This window comes from Aythya ferina (genome assembly GCF_964211825.1).
Source record: "Aythya ferina genome assembly, chromosome: 22".
In the NCBI taxonomy this organism is placed as follows: Eukaryota; Metazoa; Chordata; class Aves; order Anseriformes; family Anatidae; genus Aythya; species Aythya ferina.
In genome coordinates this window covers 7,151,277-7,171,436 of record NC_140320.1, presented here as the reverse complement: position 1 = coordinate 7,171,436, position 20,160 = coordinate 7,151,277, and the positions used below count along the sequence as shown (strand labels likewise).

Here is a 20,160-nt window from a genome sequence, read left to right as displayed (position 1 = left end):
AGGAGCAATGCCTGGGGCTGCCCTGGCACCAGGGACGTGTCCTGGTGACAGCAGGGCTGGCACAGGGGGGCCGGGGGGCTCAGTGGCACAGCATGGGGCAGCCTCCCCAAAATATCTCGTCTCCAGCGTCCAGGGGTGAGACCAGGCACGCTGCACAGCCTGAAAGCTGCATCTTCCCAGCCTGGTGTCTGGGGAGGCTGTGATGCCCCTTCTTCTTCAGCCTCCAAAGCCAGGTTTCAGAGCCAGGACTGGAGGGCAGGGGGGTCCAGAGCAGGAACCAGCAGCTCCGGGAGCATCGTGCGCTCTCTGCCTGTGCACCCGCCTTTCCCTGCTGGTGTCAGCCTTAACAAATTATCTTACACAGGACTTTATTCACCGTCTTTTGGGATGAGCACTCCGACAACAGAGGACGTGGAATAAATCATTGCAATGAACAATGCAGTGACAACCTGTCAAGTTTAGAGGAACAACTTTTTATTCTGAGGAAATGTCCAAATAGGACTGGACATTTATATGAAATATGGAGAGATGTACGCTTCCATTAGACAGGGTAAGCGCATACAAGATATAAACTATCTTCTCTCGTGTCACTACACCCTGCTGCCTGGGGTTAAAAGGAGTCTTACTGAATAATTTCCCGTTATGAGGTTCGGGATATTGGCCTCTCCTGGAGACGAGACGCAGGGCGAGATGAATGATTTAGTCAGATGTGCTCCGGCAGGTCTTACTTCTTACGGTGACACGAGGGCGACGTTTTGCAAGCCAGAGATTAAGCTCTGCCCCGACTGCAACAGGCAGTGTAGGGCCAGCTGCTTTACCCGCCCTGCAGAGACCTGCGGACAGGTGAAGTACGCTGCCAGCTCCCTTGTTGAAGCTGGTGGCAGAGCTCAGCCTGGAGGTGCTGTGCACAAAGCTGCCCTCGCCGAGGTGCTGCCCCCACCTGCAAGGGTGCTGAACCCCCTCAGGTGCTCAGTGATCCCGCTGATAACCCCCCCTAAAGATGGTAATAGGAGGGCAGGGGGAAAAGGAGGTGAAAAAGGGTCAGAAAACTCGTGGGGGAAGGAAGGGTGTTGGGGGGGCTACTGTTGGTTTTAAATTTTATTTATTTTTTTGACCGCAGCATCACTGCTGGGAAGCCACAATCAGAGCATCCAGGATTCATTATCCCTGATGAGATTTGGCAGGCTGCTACCAGGATTAGGTAGGTTTTAGGCTGGTGCTTTCGGCCATTTCTCTCATTATGGGCTTCCAGCAGCTGCCTTATCTCACTGAGAAGCACTTTTATAAGAGAGGGGACTTGAGGGAGGCAGAGAAGGAATGAGCTAAGGAAGGAAATGATCCAACAAGGGGCTCAGGCAAGGCGATGCCCTGAGCTGGTGGCCACGTTGCCTTGTTTGCTCGCCCCAGAGAGCCCTGGGGAGCTCAGGACCCAGCCGGGGCCAGGGTGGAGGCAACCCCAGGATTTTGCCAGCTTCCCTCAAAGCAACACCAAGCACCCACAGCTGGGGGCTGCTTTTTATTGTTATTATTATTTTTTTTTTTTTATTTTATGTCTCTAAAAAGCCTGGGCAGGACGGTGGGAATCAGGAGATAAAGCTGTAGCTTCTCCTCCCTGCCTTCACACGCGTGTGCCGGCGTTTAATCTTGAAAGCTCTCTCATTTCAGTCACTTATTGCAGGTAGGCAGAACTGATAGCAATATTGAGCCTCTTTTAATGAGCTCTAAGTGTGGAAAAGCCGGCTGACTCAGAGCAGCGAGGCAGCACGGGCTGGGCTGGGCCTCGGCTTTCGTACCTGCTCCTGAGGCAGGGTTTTGGAGCTGGTTCTCACCCTCTGCCTCGAGCTTCTTCCCTTTTGGAGCGTGCAGGGAAGGTGTTATGGGGTGCCCAGAGGGGGTGATGGAGCTGCTCCTGCAGCACCCCCAGCACAGGGGGCTCAGCAGCTCCTGGGTGCTCCTCAGTGCTCCCAGCGGGCTCCCCGGTCCTCCAGCACCATCTACAGTCCTCGGAGCACTGCGATGCTCCGGAGCCACCGGGTACAGCCCAGCAGCTCCCGGGAAGGAGGCAGGGCTGATTTGGGGGCCCTGTGAGGTCCTGAGCTCTGCCCTTTGGCTCTGTGGCAGCAGCTGGAAGGGGCCGCCTGGTGCCCCCACCAAGCCTCAGCCCCAACCCGCAGGACGGGGCTGTCAGGGGATATCCATGGGAGTTCCCTCGAGTAAATGGCATTAAAAATTCATCGATCTTTTGAGTAAGAAGCCGTCAGCTGTGTCTTCTGGGCTGGAGAAGCGTGTAAACAAGAAGAGGGCTTTTGTTTGCTTGTTTTCGTGACACCGCTCTCCCGGGCTGCCTCGGCTGCCTTTCGGTTTTCAGGCAGGCTGAAACTGCTGCTCGGTCTCCCCTCTCCTGCAGGAGATGGTGGGGTTTAAATGACTTACCTGGAGATGGGAGCAGTGCTAGCTCTGAGGGGAGCAGCCAGCTGGAGGGGCAGCACGAGGAGGGACGAGGCCGGGCAGGGTGTGGGTGCTGTGGCTCTTTGCGGGACCCCAGGAGCTGCTGAGGGGCCGAGCACACAGCTCACTGCCTGGGGCTGCTGCCCTGCAGTCTCCCTGCAGCCCTGCTGGGCACGGGGGGGACCAGGAGGGGCTGGGCGAGGGGGGCTCCACCGGGGTACGGCAGCCTGCAGCAACAGAGCTGCACCTGGTGCGAGATGCGGGGCTGATACAGAGTACCTGCCTGTGTCTTTTCTCATTTTTTTTCCCAGCTCAGAACAATTTGCTCTCCAAGGTCTCCTCTAATAAAGGTAGCTGTTAGGGGCTTCTGTCTTGGTGCCTGCCACCTGCAGCCCCCTGCTTGTGCCCAGAGCTTGTTGCTGCTCTTCAGTTGTGTGCAGGTGAGCGAGGAAGGGAGGGGAGGGCCGGCAGGTGGAAGGTGGGGCTGGGGCAGCCCAGCAGCTGCTGGGGTTGCTCAGACGGAGCTGGGGAGGGAGGCGGTGGGGAGCCAGGGACAAGGGGCCGGGAGCTGGGTTTGTGCCGAGGGAAAGCCCAGCAGCTTGGCGGAGGCGCTGTGCTATGGGAATGGTGAGCGGCGCTTCCTCGCGGCCCCCCTGCCTCAAATGGAGCTGTTCCCTTCCAGGAGCCCACCCCTGACCCGCACCCTGCTCCTCTCCATAGGGGCCGGCTGAGGCTGAAAGCTGTCCCCAAAACCTGCCCGGCATCGGGGACACCACACAGAGCCAGGAGAGCCTGACGGCAGAGCTGAGGGAAGCAAGGACAGGGGCGTCCCCGGGACACGGTGAGAAAATTACGGGCTTGGGGAGCAAGGGGGAGCCCCCGGGTCCTGACCTTCTGCAGAATGCGTGGCCTTAGCTCATCCCCTGGTGGCACTTCAGGCCAAAGGGTTTGGAGAGCCCCAAAAATCAGGCCCAAGTGCCCTGAGAACCTCTCCAGGGGCTTGGTGGTGCCACGAGGGATGGAGGAGACGGTGTCCGTCCTCTCCCTTTGTTTCCTAAAGGCTCTGCTGAGGCGTCTTTCAGAAGTCTCTGCACCATCCGGAGGCTGCTGCTGCTGCTGGGGGCCGTGGTGCTGCTGGCGGGGCTGGCGGCGGGGGCTTGGCTGCTGGGTCAGTGCCTGCGCGGGGACGGTGCTGCCCGGCTGCCCAGTGCCCCTGCCAGGGGCTGCCCGGCCCTGCGGTCTCACCCCTGCCCTCCTCTCTCCTTCCTGAAGTGAGGCACCTCAAAATCCCACAGCCAGCCCAGGGCTTTGCCCTGCTGCAGGAGCCAGGCATGACCCCGGAGTGTGGTGAGGGTGAAGAGGACGAACCCGTGGTCCGCGGGGCTCCTGGCAGAGGTTTTTAACTCCCCCCTACCCCTGGCAGGCTCAGCGAGAGCAGAAAAGATGCTCTTTAATAATGAATCTGTCCTGCTGAACCAGGAGCTCGTTTCGGCAGTGTGCTGCAATTGTTTCACTCTGTAAATCCTGCGGCATTGCCCTCAGTGTCTTTCAGGATCAACGCGGACAGCTCGCTGCTGGAAGCGCGGGTGCGAGGCCGTCCCGGCTGGCTGCTGGTCTGCCACGAACACTGGGGGCTGAGGCTGGGCACCCAGCTCTGCCGGCACCTCGGGGCGCTCCGGTGGGCAGGGACGGGGATTGGGGCACTGAGCGGGGCTGGGGCGGCCGGGGGGAACCCCAGGAGGTGGCTGCAGCCACCTGGGCACCTTCCTGGCCATGGGGTATAGAGGGTGCCGGGACAGGAACCACTCCTGGGATGGTTCCTGGGATGGTTCCTGGGATGGTTCCTGGGATGGTTCCTGGGATGGTTCCTGGGATGGTTCCTGGGATGGTTCCTGGGATGGTTCCTGGGATGGTTCCTGGGATGGTTGTGGTTGCTCGTGCAGGATGACCCACCAGAAGGGAGTGAACCTGACGGATGTCAAGGTGAAAGACACCCAGGAGTTCGTCCAGGTCAGACCTGGCCACGAAGGCAGACTGGAAGACCTGTGGGAGGTCAGGTACGGGCAGGCCCAGGCTACGGCAGGCTTTGCTGGAGGCACAAAAACACCTTTTCAGGCTTAAGATGGGCAGAAATCCGTGCTGGTTTTGCCCAACAAGCAGCCCTGTTGGGGACTGCTGCATCTCCCCGAGCACCCTGCAGTTTTCTCAGAGGTGCACCCTGTGCAGGAGCAGCTGCGAGTCGGGACGCATCGTGGCTCTGCAGTGCTCAGGTCGGTGCCTCCCTCTCCCCCCTGCCCCTCCGCCAGCCCCATCCCGTCCCTCACGGCCACCTTGCAGACTGTGGGCTGCGCCCCGGGGCCCTGCGGGTGGTCGGGGGCACGGACGCAGCCCCCGGGCGCTGGCCCTGGCAGGTGAGCGTGCGCCACGGCTCCCGGCACCGCTGCGGGGGCTCGGTGCTGGCGCCCCGCTGGATCCTGACCGCAGCACACTGCCTGCACAGGTAGGGGGGCTCTGGGTGCCCATGCGGGGAGCCCTGGGGTGCGAGCTGGGGGCCGTGGTGCTCAGGTAGCCGTGTGCTCAGTTTCAGGCGGCTGCATGGCTCCAGCTGGCTGGTGGGTGCTGGTGTTGCCCGTGGCTCCATTGAGCAGGAGGCTGGGGTACCGGTGGAGAAGGTTATTTCCCACCCGCTCTATAACAGCAGCAGCCTCGACTATGACATTGCTCTGATGAAGCTCCGCGTCCCCCTGAATTTCTCTGGTAAGTCGCTCTTGTGGCCTGCCCCCAGCTGCAGTTTGTCTGCACCTGCAATGAAGAGAGGGCTGGAAATCGGCCTGCTCTGACCCTGCCCTTTGGGAGAAGCTGCTTAAGAGGGTCCCCAGCCTCTCCGGGCACCTGGATGCAGTGTGCCCAGCAGTGCCCTGCTCCCAGCTGTGCTGGGGAAGGAGGCTGTAGGAGCTGAGACCTCCAGAGGCCTGCTCCAAGGGTGTTTCAGCTCCATTTGTGGGGCTGAGCAGCTCTGCAGGCTGAGTTCTGCGTGCTGGCAGCTCCACAGCCCTGGCTGTGCCTGCTCTGCACAGCCCGGTGCTGTCCCGGGGCTCACCGTGTCCCCTTCCCACCAGACGCCATCCGCGCCGTGTGTCTGCCACCCTCCCACCGGGACCTCTTCCCGGGCACCACCTGCTGGGTCTCAGGCTGGGGCTACACCAGACCAGACCAGGGTAAGCCCCCAGCTTGTCCCTGCCCCTCTGTGCTGACCTGCAGCTTTCCCTGCTCCCCCAAGGTCCACCCTTTCCATGCCGCACCAGGTCCTGCACCCCCTTTCAGCACCCCCATTAATCCCATAAGACCCCATCTTCCTCCTGACCCTTCAGCTCCATTGCCCTGCTCTCCCCTTCCTGGAGATCTCATTTCCCTCTTGGCTTCTTCCCTCCCCAGCACAGCTAACGGAGACTCTGAAGGAAGCGCTCGTTCCCCTAATTAGCACCAGGAGGTGTAACAGCTCGTGCATGTACAAAGGAGAGCTCACGGCCAGGATGCTGTGTGCCGGCTACCCGCAGGGGAAGATAGATGCGTGCCAGGTAATGGGAGGGAGCATCAGAGCAGGGGGGTGTGCACAGACAGAGGAGAAATGAGCAGTAAGTGTTAGGTCCCTGCTATGTTCCAGTCCTTGCTCTCTTGCAGGGGGACAGCGGGGGCCCCCTGGTTTGCCAGGACGATCTCACGTGGCGCTTGGTAGGCGTAGTGAGCTGGGGCCAGGGCTGTGCCGAGCCCAACCACCCTGGGGTGTACACCAACGTGGCTCAGCTTCTGCCGTGGATTTATCGCACCACGGAGGTAAGCGTGGGGCAGGTGAAGGTGTGTGTTCAGCCTGACCTGCAGCCAGGCACGTTGCATAGAAAAATCCAGGTGCTAGCATCCTGTTTTTACCTGTTACTACCCCACGCTCACCCTTGCTGCATGATCTCTGGGCTAACCTCCTACCCCACAGCATAGTACCAATTATTTATTTCTCCCTTTTAATTTTCTTATTATTAGATCTACTAGAAGCGAAGGAGAGACATCACAGAACAACATTTTGCCTGTTCCGAAGGCCCAGCTTCATACTCTGTTACTGTAACCATATGAGAACCCCCACACACAACACCAGAAAACAAGGCCAGTATAAATAGTTTATTAAAGAAAATAGCATATTACATTTCTGTGAATAATCCACATGAGAGAAGTGGTGTTTCTCAAAATATCAATTTTTTGGTTTCCCATTTATAAAAGGGCAAGGGCTCCCAAGAGATGCAAGCGTTGTGGGAACACTGTCAACCCTCAAATGAATTACTTAAAGTAGTGAAAGGGGGAAAAAAAAAAAAAAGGAAAAGCTAGAGTGACAGATCTGGGATCAACGGTGGCCTTTGTTTTTGCATTCTCAGAGGCTGGACTTAGTGTAAATGGGAACTTGACTGCATCTGTCCCCTCCCCAGGCTTCTACTAATTACCCAGGCTTCTACTAATTAAGGCCCACAACAAGGAGTATCCTTGGCCCTAGATCTGGCTGTGCCTGGCTGATCCAGCACACGGACCAGCCATGAGGTTCTGCTGTGATTCGGGTGCAATGTAAAAGCCAGCTGTAATTTTGGTATCCCCCAAAATGCTCAGGAATGCACAGAGAAGCCAGACAGATGTCCAAATAAAAAGGATGCAAGGACAGGTAAAATTAAAACATTTAGCTCTACGATTAAAACTTTTGTAAGCAGGTCATGATGTGCTTACAAACCACTACATAGCAGGAAATACTCTGTGCAGCAAGGGGCACATCTTGGGACCTGGGCTACATTTCAACAAATGCAATTGAAAAGGTTTCCAAGTAAAATAAATGTGCATTTTTTGAAGTCCCAAACAGCTTTTTGTAACTTAGAACATTATCTTCTAAGTGCACACTTAATTCCCTTTACTTCCCTTGTATTTACTAGCATTTATATAGTTCTTAAAGTACAGTAAAGTTACTATCAAAAAGACAATAGATGCCAGACCTACTTAATTCATACACAAATCAAAAGCTAAAAATAGGAGCTGAACGGGCTTTCATGGCTGGCAAAGTCAGATTGAAAACTTTGAATTCAATTTTAAGATATGTCCCAAGAAAAATAAATCCATGAGGAATGTTGCCACATGTGCAAAACCCTCCGACTCAGTAAACATTTCACTTGGAGCACGGTTTCCTCTCCCCCCCATAAAATTTTCACTCTTTTGAGGTGTGTTGTTCAGGGAAACATGAACAAAACAGGTGGGTAAGAGCAGAATTTGGCACTTCAGCATTCTTAGAAGGACACCAAAAGCTACCACTGCTTGTGGGTTTTGTATGTAATTTGCAGGGACAGAAGAGGTAAGACACAAAGGGGGGACATGTCCCCTGATGTAAAACTGCATAGGTAAGATTCACAAGTGAGAAAGAACAATCCCTCTACAAGACCCTGAAGCAAGCAAGCTTGAGATGACACTGTACAGCACCTTGCCTGAGAGGCCCACCTGCCAGCAGTGCTCAGTCTCACAAGGAGTTCAGATAAAGAACTAGATTTATTTGCCTGTGCTGGGCTTACAGGAAGATGAAATCCAAGATGATAGAATTTAGCAAATATCACAAAAAGCATCTCTTCTTCACCAGGACTGTATACACACCAGCTTGTAAAGCACAACTACAATCCAGGCATAACACCTCCAGGGAGCAGGGCAAGAGCTTGAATTTTCAAGCCCAAACTCCATGTGTGTGGCAGATAAAGCAGCTGCAGTTAGTGCCCATGTGTTACCCACCTTTGGTTTCCTGTTCTCAGACTCACAGAACCATCCCCTCTGCCCTGCCAAGTGAGCTAGCAATTTTTTCTCCTCCCTTAGTCAAGCCTCCAGGAAGCACACACCTAATGCCAAGCTTTTTGTAGTCCAGTACAAGAAGGATCAAATCCAAAAAATAAAGATTCTCAGTTCATTCTTGCCTTATCAGAAGATACAACATGTAGGAGCAAACAGTTACTTGATTTTGGCCAGTGCTGCTGCCCTTCTTTCTGTGTTCTGGAACAAGGCTCGTATCAGACTCTTCACTTCAGCTGGAGAGAATTCAGTGGCAAGAGGCCCCTTCCCATCTGCCCATCTACAAGGAAGAAATATCTTCATTTAACAAAACTGCATGGAAACTTCAGGTTAAAACAAGCCTTAGAGCATTCACAACAATCCATTGCAATTCTCCCACTCCTGTGATGAATGGTTCAAATAAATTAGAAGCATAGAGCATTTACAGGCTTGCTACAGTAGTAAATCTCAATCCAAAACAAATCTAGTTAGCAGCCTACTAGCTGCATGCAACTTGAGTCCAGAATTAATAAATTAGGCATAAAAAGCAACAGGTTTTAAGGTGTTTCTTGCACTTACTACAAACTTTGCAGTTTAGAGGACAGCATGGCTCCTTGTCATTCAGACGGACATGTGAAACAAGTGTGAGGAAGAAACATCTAGTTTCTGACAACTCATGACAACTAAAGTAATAGGAGTAATAATGCAAATCCTCATGTATAATTCAGATGAATACCCCTTGCAAGTTAAAAGACCTAAGAAACGGTCTCTAAAAACTGAAGACCAATTACATGGAATGATAGCTGCAGTTGCAAGGCACAGCTAACATCAAAAGCAGGGGGCAAAATGCCTGGCTGCTTACTGTTAAGTACTTCTGAATTTAGAAAAGTCAAGAGGGGATGTATAATTGCTCTCTGGTTGGCTCTCCCGGGGCACATTTTTTTTTTTTACCACTGCTTTATCACCTGCAGGAGACAGCTGAATATATGACCAGTGAAATGGACTATAAACACACAGACAAAAAATGGCACTAGGAGCAGCTATTTGATCCCTATTAAAAGTGATTGTGTTTCACCTGAAAAGGCTCTCCTGAATGCAGTGCCCTGCTGTCAGACCACTTCCCAGCTCCCTGGTTAGCAGGTGAAGTACTAACTGAAAACGAAGACACTCACTGATCCACTATTTCTTGGAGGTTAGCTTGCAAGATGATCATCAGCTCTTTGAACGTCATCCATTTCTTCACGTACACTGGAACTTCCTCTTGATATTTCTTATTTTTGTCCTCTTCAGGGAGTGGGGTGAAAACTTGGGGTCCTTCCTCTACCATGATCCTACAGAGGGAGTACAACCTGTCTGCATCTTCTGCAGAGATATCCTAGAATTGAAAAAACATTAACAAAAAGAGCAGTTAGATGTGTCTTTGGAGTGCCAAGTACTACATGAATTTCTTTTTTTTTTTTTTTTTTAAATGGGGCTGTGTGTCTGAAGACGAAACGCAGTGGTTCGGATTGCATTTAACATTCTCGAGCTAATGTAACTTACTTCACAAATAGCTATTTCATCAAGTTCTCTGCAGTTGCCTCAGAACAAGGATTCTGCTTCTGAACTGCGCATCCTGGTGCAGTAACAAGGATTTCACTGTGAGGCAGAGGGGTTATGAGGAAGGTCTGGAGCAGTTCATAAGGAAAGCGCTCAGGTAACGCCAGCACAATGATGAAAGCAAAGCTTTTTGGCAGGCATGGCATAAGCAAGTGTCCTAGCTATTAAAGGAGAAGAGGCCACACAATTCACAGTGCGGGGGCTCTTCAAAATTTTGACTACAACTGGCTCCCCTGAAACTTCAATTTAGAAAGAATTTCTACAGGTCACACATGCTAGCTGTTAGCACCACCCCTACGCCTGGCAGGCCCATCTCGTGCAGTTACCTCTAGGGCAGCAATCCTAGTGACAATCTCTGAGAGCGCTGTGTTCAGTAAGGTCCCCATGGCCTTGCAGTATACGTTCACTGGAAGGACATCTTGCCAAACTTTCCCCAGTCTTTTCAACTGATGCAATACCTGGAAGACAACAGCTATACATTACCAACATGTTATCAAGGAGAACATTAAGAGAAGCACAAAACGATAAGGTGAGCGCAAATGGACAGAAAAGTTTTAAAGTAGAAGGCCATAATTTCATCCTGCTACCACATAAAGCAGACACTCCTGGAAAAAATGCCACAATTTCAGTTTGCATTATGGCTCACAGATGTTTTCCTTGAAAAATGAAATACCTTAGATACACACTCTAAACAAAAGTTCAAGAGTAAGAAACTACGTCATCTTGGAGCATGCGGACTTGAACTCAGCGTTCTACAAAATGAGACACAGCCCAGGGGGGAAAAAAGCATGCCAGAAAATTCATCTTTTGCAAAATTTTACTCTGCTGAAACAGTGCACAGTTCTCAGTACTAATATTACATACTGTACCTTTCTAAGGACAACATCTACAGACAACAGCATATTTGACTTTGTTTGCCTTACTTACCTGCCTTATTGCTTTGTTTGCTGCAGAGTAATTTTCCTCATCATCCATATTAGAAAAATTCCTGGCACTTGACAGCCTCTCCAGGATTTCTCCTTTCTGCACTCGCATCTGGGCCAGAAAACACTCCATTCCTTTAGAAGCAAAAACAAGCAGAGAGAAGCAAATAAGCAATTATTAAATTTGCTCTGCCTATGCCAACTTAAGAGACTGTAAGCGCTGAATAAGAAACATTATTTTGGGTCAATTTAAACTTATTATTTTGGGCCAATTTAACTGAGCTGTCACATACTTAATAAGCTTTTGCATAGCTTGGATTGCTACAGCACTTTTGAAAAAGAGCTGAGTAGCAGAATTAAGTATAGATGACAGGCTCACGTTAAACTGGTACAAGCTTATCCATCTCAGAATTTCTCTCCATAGAATACTAAAAGGTAAAATTACCAAGTCTCCTAAAACCAGGTACCAGATCTACAAAAGTAGCTGCTCCGTCACACATGATGTTCGTCAGGCGGTATTGGAACTGGTGTCCCATGGTGAGCAAGTGGTGAGCAATGTACATGCAGTTGTTGTGATGAATAGCTGCTAGTTGGGGGAGTTTCTGAAGGTTCTCTCTGTCACATGAAGAAGGAAGAAGAAGAAATGTATGTATTTAGACCTGACCCTGTTAGAAAACTGTCATATATACCCTAAACAGCCCATCTGTTGTTGATGTTGCATGTAAATAACTGAAAGGAATGCTTGATACAGCCATCAGTTGGAATAGAAGTACTTCACCTCCTGCCACAGCCACACAAGAGCTTACATTCAGGAAAGAAGTTCTATGGCTAGTGAAATGAAACCTTGGCATTCCAACTGTGTGTTGTACTTGCATCATTTCTAACAAACAACTTTCAAACAGGAAGATTCTTGATTACAGCGTAACACTGAGGAAAACAGAGAAGTCCTTGTCGGTAATACCTCAGTGTTCTTGGACACAATTGTATACTTTAAGTCTTCACTGGTGCTGTTTATTACAGGAAGAGCATCATGAACAATCATAAAGGCTAACCCCTGTCAAGGACAAGGGCAAGGACTCTATTCTAGTTACCTAACCATTACTATCACGTTAGTTAATGGATGGATAAGACAGCTTACAAAACTCAGTTATGTTCTAGAGATGTAACTTCAGCTCGTGTTTCCTGTGTTCCGATGTACACAAGGGCTGTCAGGCACAAAACCAATTCCATTCACGTCAAAGAAATGCTAAAAACTATCTCTTTGGTCATAAGACTGCCAACTCAGAAACTCTCAGGCAAATATTCTGCAGCAGGTACAATTTAATAATGCATTAGGAGCACCAGCTTGTACCCACTAGAAGAAGCTCTTAGTCATCTTTGGCAGTGGTGGACAAACAGGGAACAAGTGGGGCTATTCCAATAGCACTGCTCTGTCTCCAAACAGGCCCTAAGTAATGCACAAACATACACTTACCTGTGGTATGTTGGTACTACATCATAAAACAGCTGGAATATGTTCCGCACAGAGTAGAAGAGCTGTATACAGCTACAAAGAAAATAAGGTTCGTGTTAGATTGTCTGTGGAATTAATGTCTCATCTGCCAAGCGACTCTCAAGGCTTTCTTAAAAAAGGTTTTATTAGTAGTGAAGCATGCTTTTCTTACTAAACAAGGGACAAATTGTCAAGATCAATTACAGCAATGTCAATAAAAGCAGCATCGTGGAAAATTCACAAAGGCTTCTCTCAAAAGCTGTGATGACCTTGTAAGTTCAGCATGGAAGAGATGAACTTCAGGCCACATGTCAGAACAGATTATGAAACCCTGCAAACAAAGGAAACAGTGTCCTTTCTCCCAGTAGGTATGCATAAGTAGTCAGCCCTCTTTCTGCCACGGTACAGTGAAAGGCATTCAGTACCTAGGAAACTCTCCCTCTTCAGGGTTGTGGTCTCCGGTTTTTAAAACCGACTCTATGTAGGTTCTCAGAATGTTTACTTGTTTTCTTGGAAGAGCCCTGCCAGATGCAGAGCTTGAGTTTTTTGCTTTCATCCAGCCCATGAAAAAAGAAAGCAAGAACTCTCCTTAGAATAGGTGCCATAACATCGTTTGGATGGAACAAAAGTTTTTTATCTTTCTAAATATTTGAAACGCATGATAAAATATAAAAATGAACACAGAGTAGAGTGTTTTCCAACTAAAAGACTGAAGCCATGAGCTGCCCTGTGCACCCTAGGGATTCATCACGTTTTCACCACTGCAGTAGCTACAATATGGCAAAACCTACCTGAATGTTCGCTCAGAACATAAGCCTCAAAGACTGCTTAACAAGAGTATTGCAGGGAACATACCCAACAGCTGTTCCTGCTGTACCAGTCTCCCTCACAAACCCAGGGAGCAGCCTCCAGCCAAAACACAGTGTAACTAATGATTCATTCTCATTTTTAAGTATCTTCAGCTCTTTTATATTTCTTTTACTCTATTAACAGATGCTTAGAGTTGCCAAAGGCAATAAATATCTGACTCCCAGGGGTTACCCGCTGATATATAATTCTTACCACTGATCTGTGCTGCCTGTAGCCTCCAACAGTGTCTGATAAGCCAGTTCCATCAGTTTCTCCACCGATGAACTGATGCGGCATGTGGGCAAAGAGAACGTGTACTGGCTCAGTCTGGTCTCATTCTCCAAATTCACCATCTCCTTAGGAAGTTGTTTAGATGTTTTTTGCATGTTTAAGTGATCTCCTGACCCAGGATCAGGAAGCTTTGGTAGGGCTACGCACGAATCAGGTGTGATCTAAGGGAAAACGAGAGAAAGATAGAATGTTATTTGGAGCCCACAGAAAAGAGTCTGTGCAAGACTCTTTTATAAATATCTTTTATAAATATCTGAGGGGTGGGGGACAGAAGGATGTAGCCACCCTCTTTTCAGTGGTTTGTTGGGATAGGACAAGGGGCAATGGCTGCAAGTTAGAGCACAGGAAGTTCTGCACTAACATGCGAAAGAACTTCTTCATGGTGAGGGTGATGGAGCATTGGAACAGGCTGCCTAGGGAGGCTGTGGAGTCTCCTTCTCTGGAGATATTCAAGGCCTGTCTGGATGCCTGCCTGGGCAGCCTGCTCTGAGGAACCTGCTTTGGCAGGGGGGTTGGACCTGATGATCTTTTGAGGTCCATTCCAACCCCTACAGTTCTGTGATTCTGTGACTACAAAATCTTGATTTAAGACTCAAGATAAATACAAAGCTGCAGAATTCCCCTAGACCCTTGGAGGTCTCATGGCTTATGAACTATACAGCAGACCATGAAGCAATCTATACAGTGCTTCATGCCTAGAAGCAAGGTCTGTAAGTGATCCTCTAAATTTTCTTACGCTTATGACACTCGCCAGAAAGGCCTACAAAAGTAAGCTTCAAACATGTTAAGTAACATCTTGGTAGTGAAATAACCCACTTGAGCACTATTAAAGGTGACTTCAAAACTGTTGTTTGCCAAAATCACCAAATAATCACAAGTAGTCAGCGCTCTACAAAAAAAAAAAAAAAAAAAAAAAAAAGAACCTCAACTGTCCTAGACAAGCCTTCTTGACCTGCTACACTATTTTTCCACCTAGGAAAACAAGATATTGTAACAACAGGCACCTTTACAGTATTGTGTATTTCTGAGGTCATCAAGTTTCTGGCTGCCACAATCACATCTTGACATTTCTTATTGGCAAAGTGGGAATTGACGTTACGAGCGTATTTCAGTAAATCGGTCATGTCTCCTTTCAAAAACTGCATGTTCTTCAGGGCTTTTTCAAATTCCTCTGTGGATTTAATCACCTGAGGAAGGAAGACACATTCTACATTGATACTTGTGAATTGCCAGTTATAATATCCTAAAATCAAGGAGCAAAATTAAAGCTGGGTATAAACTCCCCCACTCAGTCGAAAGCAAAAGATGAAACTAAGTTTTAGAGGGAACTATCTCACAGTTCTACAGCAATCTTTTGGAAGAAGCTGGCTCAGTTGGAGGCCATGATTGTACAATAATCCAGTCTTTTAGCTGCAAGTTTGTTTCCTGACTTTGCTGGCAACCTAATTCAAAAATCGGAGGAGCAAGCCGATTACATTTCATTACAAGGGACTGAGGGGGTTTGCCCTATGATCACTGCTGTTTCAAACAGGTGCCTCTCCAGGATAAGTATCTTTTGGCGTTCTTCACTAGCAGCAAAGATATTACTCTTATTAAGATAGTTTTTAAAAAAGTAGCCTACACAAGAAACTGCTGTGATCACTAGACAGAGGAAAAAAAATGCAAACACAGCAGTTCATTCACAGGAATCCAGAGATCCCAAATCAGCATGTGCAAGACCTCTTCAGCCTCTTACAGAAGCTCACACAAGAGCCTTATGCCACACACCTGAGAACCTCCAGGTCTTAGTTAAATATGGCCTGAGGTCCTTGGATCAGAGACCTTGCACCATTAATAGAACAGGAAAAACAAGGCACGGTTTACCTGAGATAAACGCACAGTTCTAGATTAGCAAACGACAGCTTTCTGTTGAAGCTGGTCATGCGGCATTTCCACTATATAAATTCAGAAGCATTTGATGCCTACCTCTATATACTGCTCTAGTTTGCTATTATTGGTTGGGATTGAATTCACTAGGCAGTTCTGAATGAGGCAGTCTGATAGCTCTTCCCATATCATATCACCCAGCAGTTCTGCCAGCGTCACTCTGCATTCCTTTTTGTCTTCCACACGCTGTTCAACTGGCACATCTGAATTCAAGAGAACAGAAATGGATTTTAATATCCCTGCTTCCTGGATATGACCCTCCACCATTTCATTCAGTCCTTCCTGTCAAAAAGGCATCTTTCAGCTGTTCCATAATTTTATAAAGGAGATGTTCTTCATATCTAAACCATGTGCTGTGACTGTGGAACAACCTCCATCCCAATCAAAAGACAACTGAATTTATGGTTCAACTGAGCCCACTTTCCCAGTAATTCCAAAGAGAGGGACTACCTACTCAGCAAGTATTTGTGAAGAACTTCAAGAACGAACTTGATCTTGTCAAAAACCTCCACAGGAGAGAAATGATCCAAGTCAGGCTTCTCACACTTAAAACGTAGGATGACCACATCTGACAGTTCTTCTGTGAATGGCTGAAGAGATGGGTATGAAATCAGTGGCTTGAGGATGTATTTCAGCAACAACTGGCCTAAAATATTAAAAAAATAAAAGAAGTTTTCCTACAGCAGGAGTCTGTTCCTGAGAGGCCCAACTGGTAGTATTTTGGATGCACAGATTCTTCAAGTGATGTGCAAGAACCACTGTCTAGACTAGCGGTATCAGAGAATATTCATGAGGTGGAACGTTGGGTTTGGTTTCACTACAGACCACTTGACTCCTGCAAAACACATATGGAGGCCTAACAAAGAGCTGTATATTTAATGTAAAATGAAAAATTAAAAAGCCAGAAGCATGGAATCCTGTCCTAGCATCTGCCATGCTTCCTGATTACTTCTTGCCAACACCTGAGAACGGAAAAGCCCAGAAGTTGACTAAAACCCACAGTCTTGGTCTTTGTAGATAAGGAAGCTTTAACTGGAAAAGCCCTTTAAGCAGACCATGAAACCACAAAGCCACAGATCAAAACAGTATACGAAAATAACCTGACAGGAAAAGATAAATAATTCTTGGCAGTTTCGTATTGTAAAAACCAGAGGATTCACCTCACGCTCAGTGAGAAACACAAGGCAACAGACAAAGATGTCTCCCAGTGTACGACTGAAGTGAACTGGATCTCAATATCCATCCTAAAACAAGCCTAAACTCATATCCACTAGGGCTGCAACAGCTGTGTGGATCCAAGGTCTGTCTTACCAAAAATTTTAAGCTTGGTGCGCAGTTCTCCAAGGACAGCAAATGCCTGCAGCACAGAAGCAACAGGTGGGCCAGCAATCTCTTCCTCTTTTGATGGCAGTGTGCATAAGTGCAATTCTGAATGCATCGCTGACTCCAGGCTGCTACTTTCTAGAGAAAAGGAAGAAACACCTATTAGAATGTGGTCTGAGATACAGCAGGTCTGAGAACCTACTGCATTCCTCAGCTGGTAACTAAAATGATATGCTACCTCTCCCCATTTCCACAAAATAAAGTTCCTATAAAAGAGCATCAGAAGAGAGTAACAAATACCTTGTGTTTCAGTACAGGGCAAATCTGGAGAATTCTTATTTCAGTTGCCATGACATTGACATTTAGAGACAATCACCCCCCTCGTCCCCATTGTAAGTCAAATCTGATCAAAGGAAAAGTTTGTGTTTTAATGAAGACACCAACATACAAATTTTAGAGCAGCTGCAACAAAAGTAGCAGCCAAAAACCTACCAGAGAAGATAAAGTATTCTTAAAACTACCCTAGCAGGAGAATATATACAGTCGGAACAAAAATTCTGGAAATCTCTCCTTAAACCAACCTTAATTCAACAATATTATTCTATTTCATATCCTGTAGGTGCTTGAAACCAGGATTATTTCAAATAGCGAGGCAAAAATAGTGCACCAAACTAGAACTGTGAGCACCTTTTGAAGGAGGAAGCTTCCACACAGCCAATTTCTGCCATTCTTCTCCTAGATGATAGAGCATATTTTGTGTCTGCACCGTCAGCTCTGTGCCCAGTGCCTTCAGGATCTTCAGCTCAAAGCCTTTACGGGATTCCAGCATTTTCAGGCTGCTTCGTGCCTGGCGTTAAAGGTCAAACAAAAAACATGGGTAACTGTTGCCCCTGTTACTGAAAAGGATCTTGTCACATTTATTGAAAGTATTTATCAACAATTTTGCCACACGCTTAAGAAGTCATTACCTTTTCCAGTTGTTGAGCTGCTACAACATACTTCTTCTCCAGCAATGCAGTGTTGTACTCTTTCATAGCTGTATCAAACTGCAACAACCAAATAGGATCGTATGTAACAGCACATCTGCTCTTACATGATTTTAAACAACACAAGTAGACACACAAATTATAGTTATTTATTCAAAGGAGAAGCCCCGAATAAAGCCACAAACTGAGCAGCAACCACCACTTAATGATTTTAACATGCACATCCCTTCCTCACCTCTTGTAGCTTTTTCAGAATACTCAAAACCAGTGTGTCTCGCTCCAGCTGCTGCTTCAATTCAGTAAATTCAGCAACAGCAACATTTAGGTCTCGTTGAACCTAAAATAGGAAATTTTTCATCAGACAGCAGCCAAACATTAATAGATTTCTCTTAAAAGTGACAACAATGAGATATAGAGTATTTCTGCTAATAGAGCAATTTGGTGAGGAAGACAGAAGACTCAGTGTTAACAACTTATCTGCTCTGGCATTTGATAATGACTCTGTCTTCGATTTCTATGGCATTCCATTTTACTCCCTGCTAGAAAGATACTTAAAATTTCCCTGCTGGAAACTCTTCCATACTGGTTTATGTTTTTATTACATTACAGGTTTTGTCAAGGCACTGGAAGGCAACTTAGTATCAAAAAGCTATCAAAAGGAGTTGAGTGTGCTTTTAACATAGCCATTTTAAATGCAAAATCAGTTGAAGTGAGTAAAAAGCTAGCTCAGTTAATATATCTAATAACATATCTAAACTTTTTTTATTTTAACCTGGTTTAGTTAACATGATTTTGTGTGTGTGTCTGTGTGTGTGTTTAACTGCTGCTGTTTATTACTTTTAATTTACATTAGATTGGTTTTCATTGCATTATTAACACATCATGCTTTTCTGTGAAGAACACCACATGCCACTCCTTCAAGTCATGTTGCAGTCGATCAAAGAAGCACAAAAGCAGAGGATCCGGCCTGCAGGGCCTGCTCACACTCTCCTTCATGGCTGTGTGAACGTGCACGGCCATGTGCCAGGCTTTGGGTGGTGCACATTCAGTGCCCTCTCTGCCCCAAATCCCCGTGAGACCAACACTCAGCCCATCTGTCACTGCATCACACCCTACCGCGATGCAACCAGGCGGATCCTTCTCTCTCCTCTGGAGACGTGCGACACACTTTTCCAAGTGCACAACACGCAAACTACGACCAACAACCCCTTAATTACTCTCAGTCACACCCCAGATGGGACGTACACCCGTGCCATCATTTTTTAGGCGTGAGGCCATCCAGAGCCTTCAGGCCCGTGTCCTCCATCCCTGTCCCCCCGCACACAGCAGCTGAAGGCCCACAGATGTGCAGTGGGACCTGAGGAAGCTGCCAGCAGCCAGGGGCTGCCCTGCGGGTCCCACCTGCTCCTCGATGCCGGCCCTGAGCAGCTCGATGTTCCCTGACAGCCTGTCCACCTGCGCCACCAGCTCCTCGGCACTGCGCGCGCTGGGCAGGAACTCGCTGTACTTGCTGGTGATGGCAGAGCACACCTCTCCCTGCGGGGGCACGGGGGGCAAAGTCACGGTCAGAGACCCCCAGGACCCCCAAGTCCTCCCCCCAGGACCCCCAATTCGTCCCCCAGCCCCTCATGACCTCCCCTGGGACCTCCAAGTCCTCCCCCCGGGGCACCCAGGTCCTCCCCAAGGCCCCTCACGGAGCCCCCCGAGCCCCTCAATTCCCCGTCCCGAGACCCCAATTCCTCCCTCACGGCTTCTCACGGCCCCCCCCGGAACCCCCAAATCCCCCAGGGGAACCCCAATCCCCCCCCCGGGATCCCCAATTTTTCCCCCGGGAACCCCAAATCCTCCCCCCGGGACCCCAAATTCCCCCATTGGGACCCCCAATATCCCACCCGAGACCCCCAATTCCTCCCCCCGAAACCCCAATTCCTCCCCCTCAGCTACCCCCGGCCCCCCAATTCCTCCCTCCCGCCCCTCCCCGGCCCTTCCCGCCTCCCCCAAACCCCCCCAAAATCCTCCCCCCCGACCCCCTCCGCCCACCCCCGGCCCCGCATCGGCCCTGCCCGCGCCTTGAGCTCCTCCACACGGCGGGCGAGGCGGCCGATGCGGGTGCCCAGCCCCTCCTTGTCCAGGCGGCCCGAGGTCGCCAGCACGGCGGCCACCAGCGAGCCCGCGGGAGCCGCCATGGCCCCGCCGCCCGCGCGGCACCACGGGAAGGCGGCGCTATGGCGGGCGGCCGGGGACAGCCGGGGACAGCCCCCGCCTCCTTCGTCCTCCTCATCCTCCTCGGGGTGCTGGGGGGGGACCCGCAGCAGCTGGGGGTCCATGGGTGCTGTGGGGAGCAGTGGTAGCGTGGGGATGTAGGGGTGCTGGGGGTCCTCCTGGAGCTGGGGGGCATATGGCAGCTGGGCACCCATGGGTGCTGGGGGGTGCTGTGGGTGCTGGGGGGGTCCCTGGGTGCTGGAACGGGTCCGTGGGTGCTGGGGGGAGT

At 49.3% G+C, this 20,160-nt stretch overlaps 2 protein-coding genes across 2 annotated transcripts; one reads left to right on the top strand and one right to left on the bottom strand.

The window, feature by feature from the left end:
* The first annotated feature begins 1,664 nt into the window (after window positions 1-1,664).
* TMPRSS5 (transmembrane serine protease 5) lies at window positions 1,665-7,849 on the top strand. The gene is made up of 11 exons (XM_084495719.1): window positions 1,665-1,678; window positions 2,760-2,888; window positions 3,169-3,289; window positions 3,509-3,616; window positions 3,721-3,843; window positions 3,991-4,126; window positions 4,392-4,505; window positions 5,030-5,205; window positions 5,884-6,026; window positions 6,130-6,282; window positions 6,484-7,849. The coding sequence occupies exons 5-11, from the start codon at window positions 3,780-3,782 to the stop codon at window positions 6,490-6,492; spliced, it is 795 nt and encodes a 264-aa protein (XP_084351845.1). The 5' UTR covers window positions 1,665-1,678; window positions 2,760-2,888; window positions 3,169-3,289; window positions 3,509-3,616; window positions 3,721-3,779; the 3' UTR covers window positions 6,493-7,849.
* Window positions 6,604-19,864, bottom strand: ZW10 (zw10 kinetochore protein). Its single transcript, XM_084495718.1, has 16 exons — window positions 19,739-19,864; window positions 19,071-19,205; window positions 17,905-18,006; window positions 17,652-17,729; window positions 17,371-17,530; window positions 16,672-16,821; window positions 15,815-16,006; window positions 15,400-15,563; window positions 14,439-14,621; window positions 13,357-13,595; window positions 12,277-12,348; window positions 11,248-11,417; window positions 10,807-10,937; window positions 10,206-10,337; window positions 9,453-9,655; window positions 6,604-8,581 (listed from the first exon to the last, which is right to left on the bottom strand). The coding sequence occupies exons 1-16, from the start codon at window positions 19,853-19,855 to the stop codon at window positions 8,461-8,463; spliced, it is 2,349 nt and encodes a 782-aa protein (XP_084351844.1). The 5' UTR covers window positions 19,856-19,864; the 3' UTR covers window positions 6,604-8,460.
* Between the last annotated feature and the right edge of the window lie 296 nt (window positions 19,865-20,160).

Excerpts from the sequence above, each read along its gene's own strand:
- ZW10 (XM_084495718.1), bottom strand. The coding sequence starts at position 19,855 with ATGGCGGCTCCCGCGGGCTCGCTGGTGGCCGCCGTGCTGGCGACCTCG. Across the intron at positions 18,007-19,070 it reads GGGCCGGCATCGAGGAGCAG|GTTCAACGAGACCTAAATGT; the intron begins GTGGGACCCGCA and ends TTCCTATTTTAG. Across the intron at positions 9,656-10,205 it reads CTAGGATTGCTGCCCTAGAG|GATATCTCTGCAGAAGATGC; the intron begins GTAACTGCACGA and ends TTTCAATTCTAG.
- TMPRSS5 (XM_084495719.1), top strand. The coding sequence starts at position 3,780 with ATGACCCCGGAGTGTGGTGAGGGTGAAGAGGACGAACCCGTGGTCCGC. Across the intron at positions 3,844-3,990 it reads CCGCGGGGCTCCTGGCAGAG|TGTCTTTCAGGATCAACGCG; the intron begins GTTTTTAACTCC and ends CATTGCCCTCAG. Across the intron at positions 4,127-4,391 it reads CGGCACCTCGGGGCGCTCCG|GATGACCCACCAGAAGGGAG; the intron begins GTGGGCAGGGAC and ends TTGCTCGTGCAG.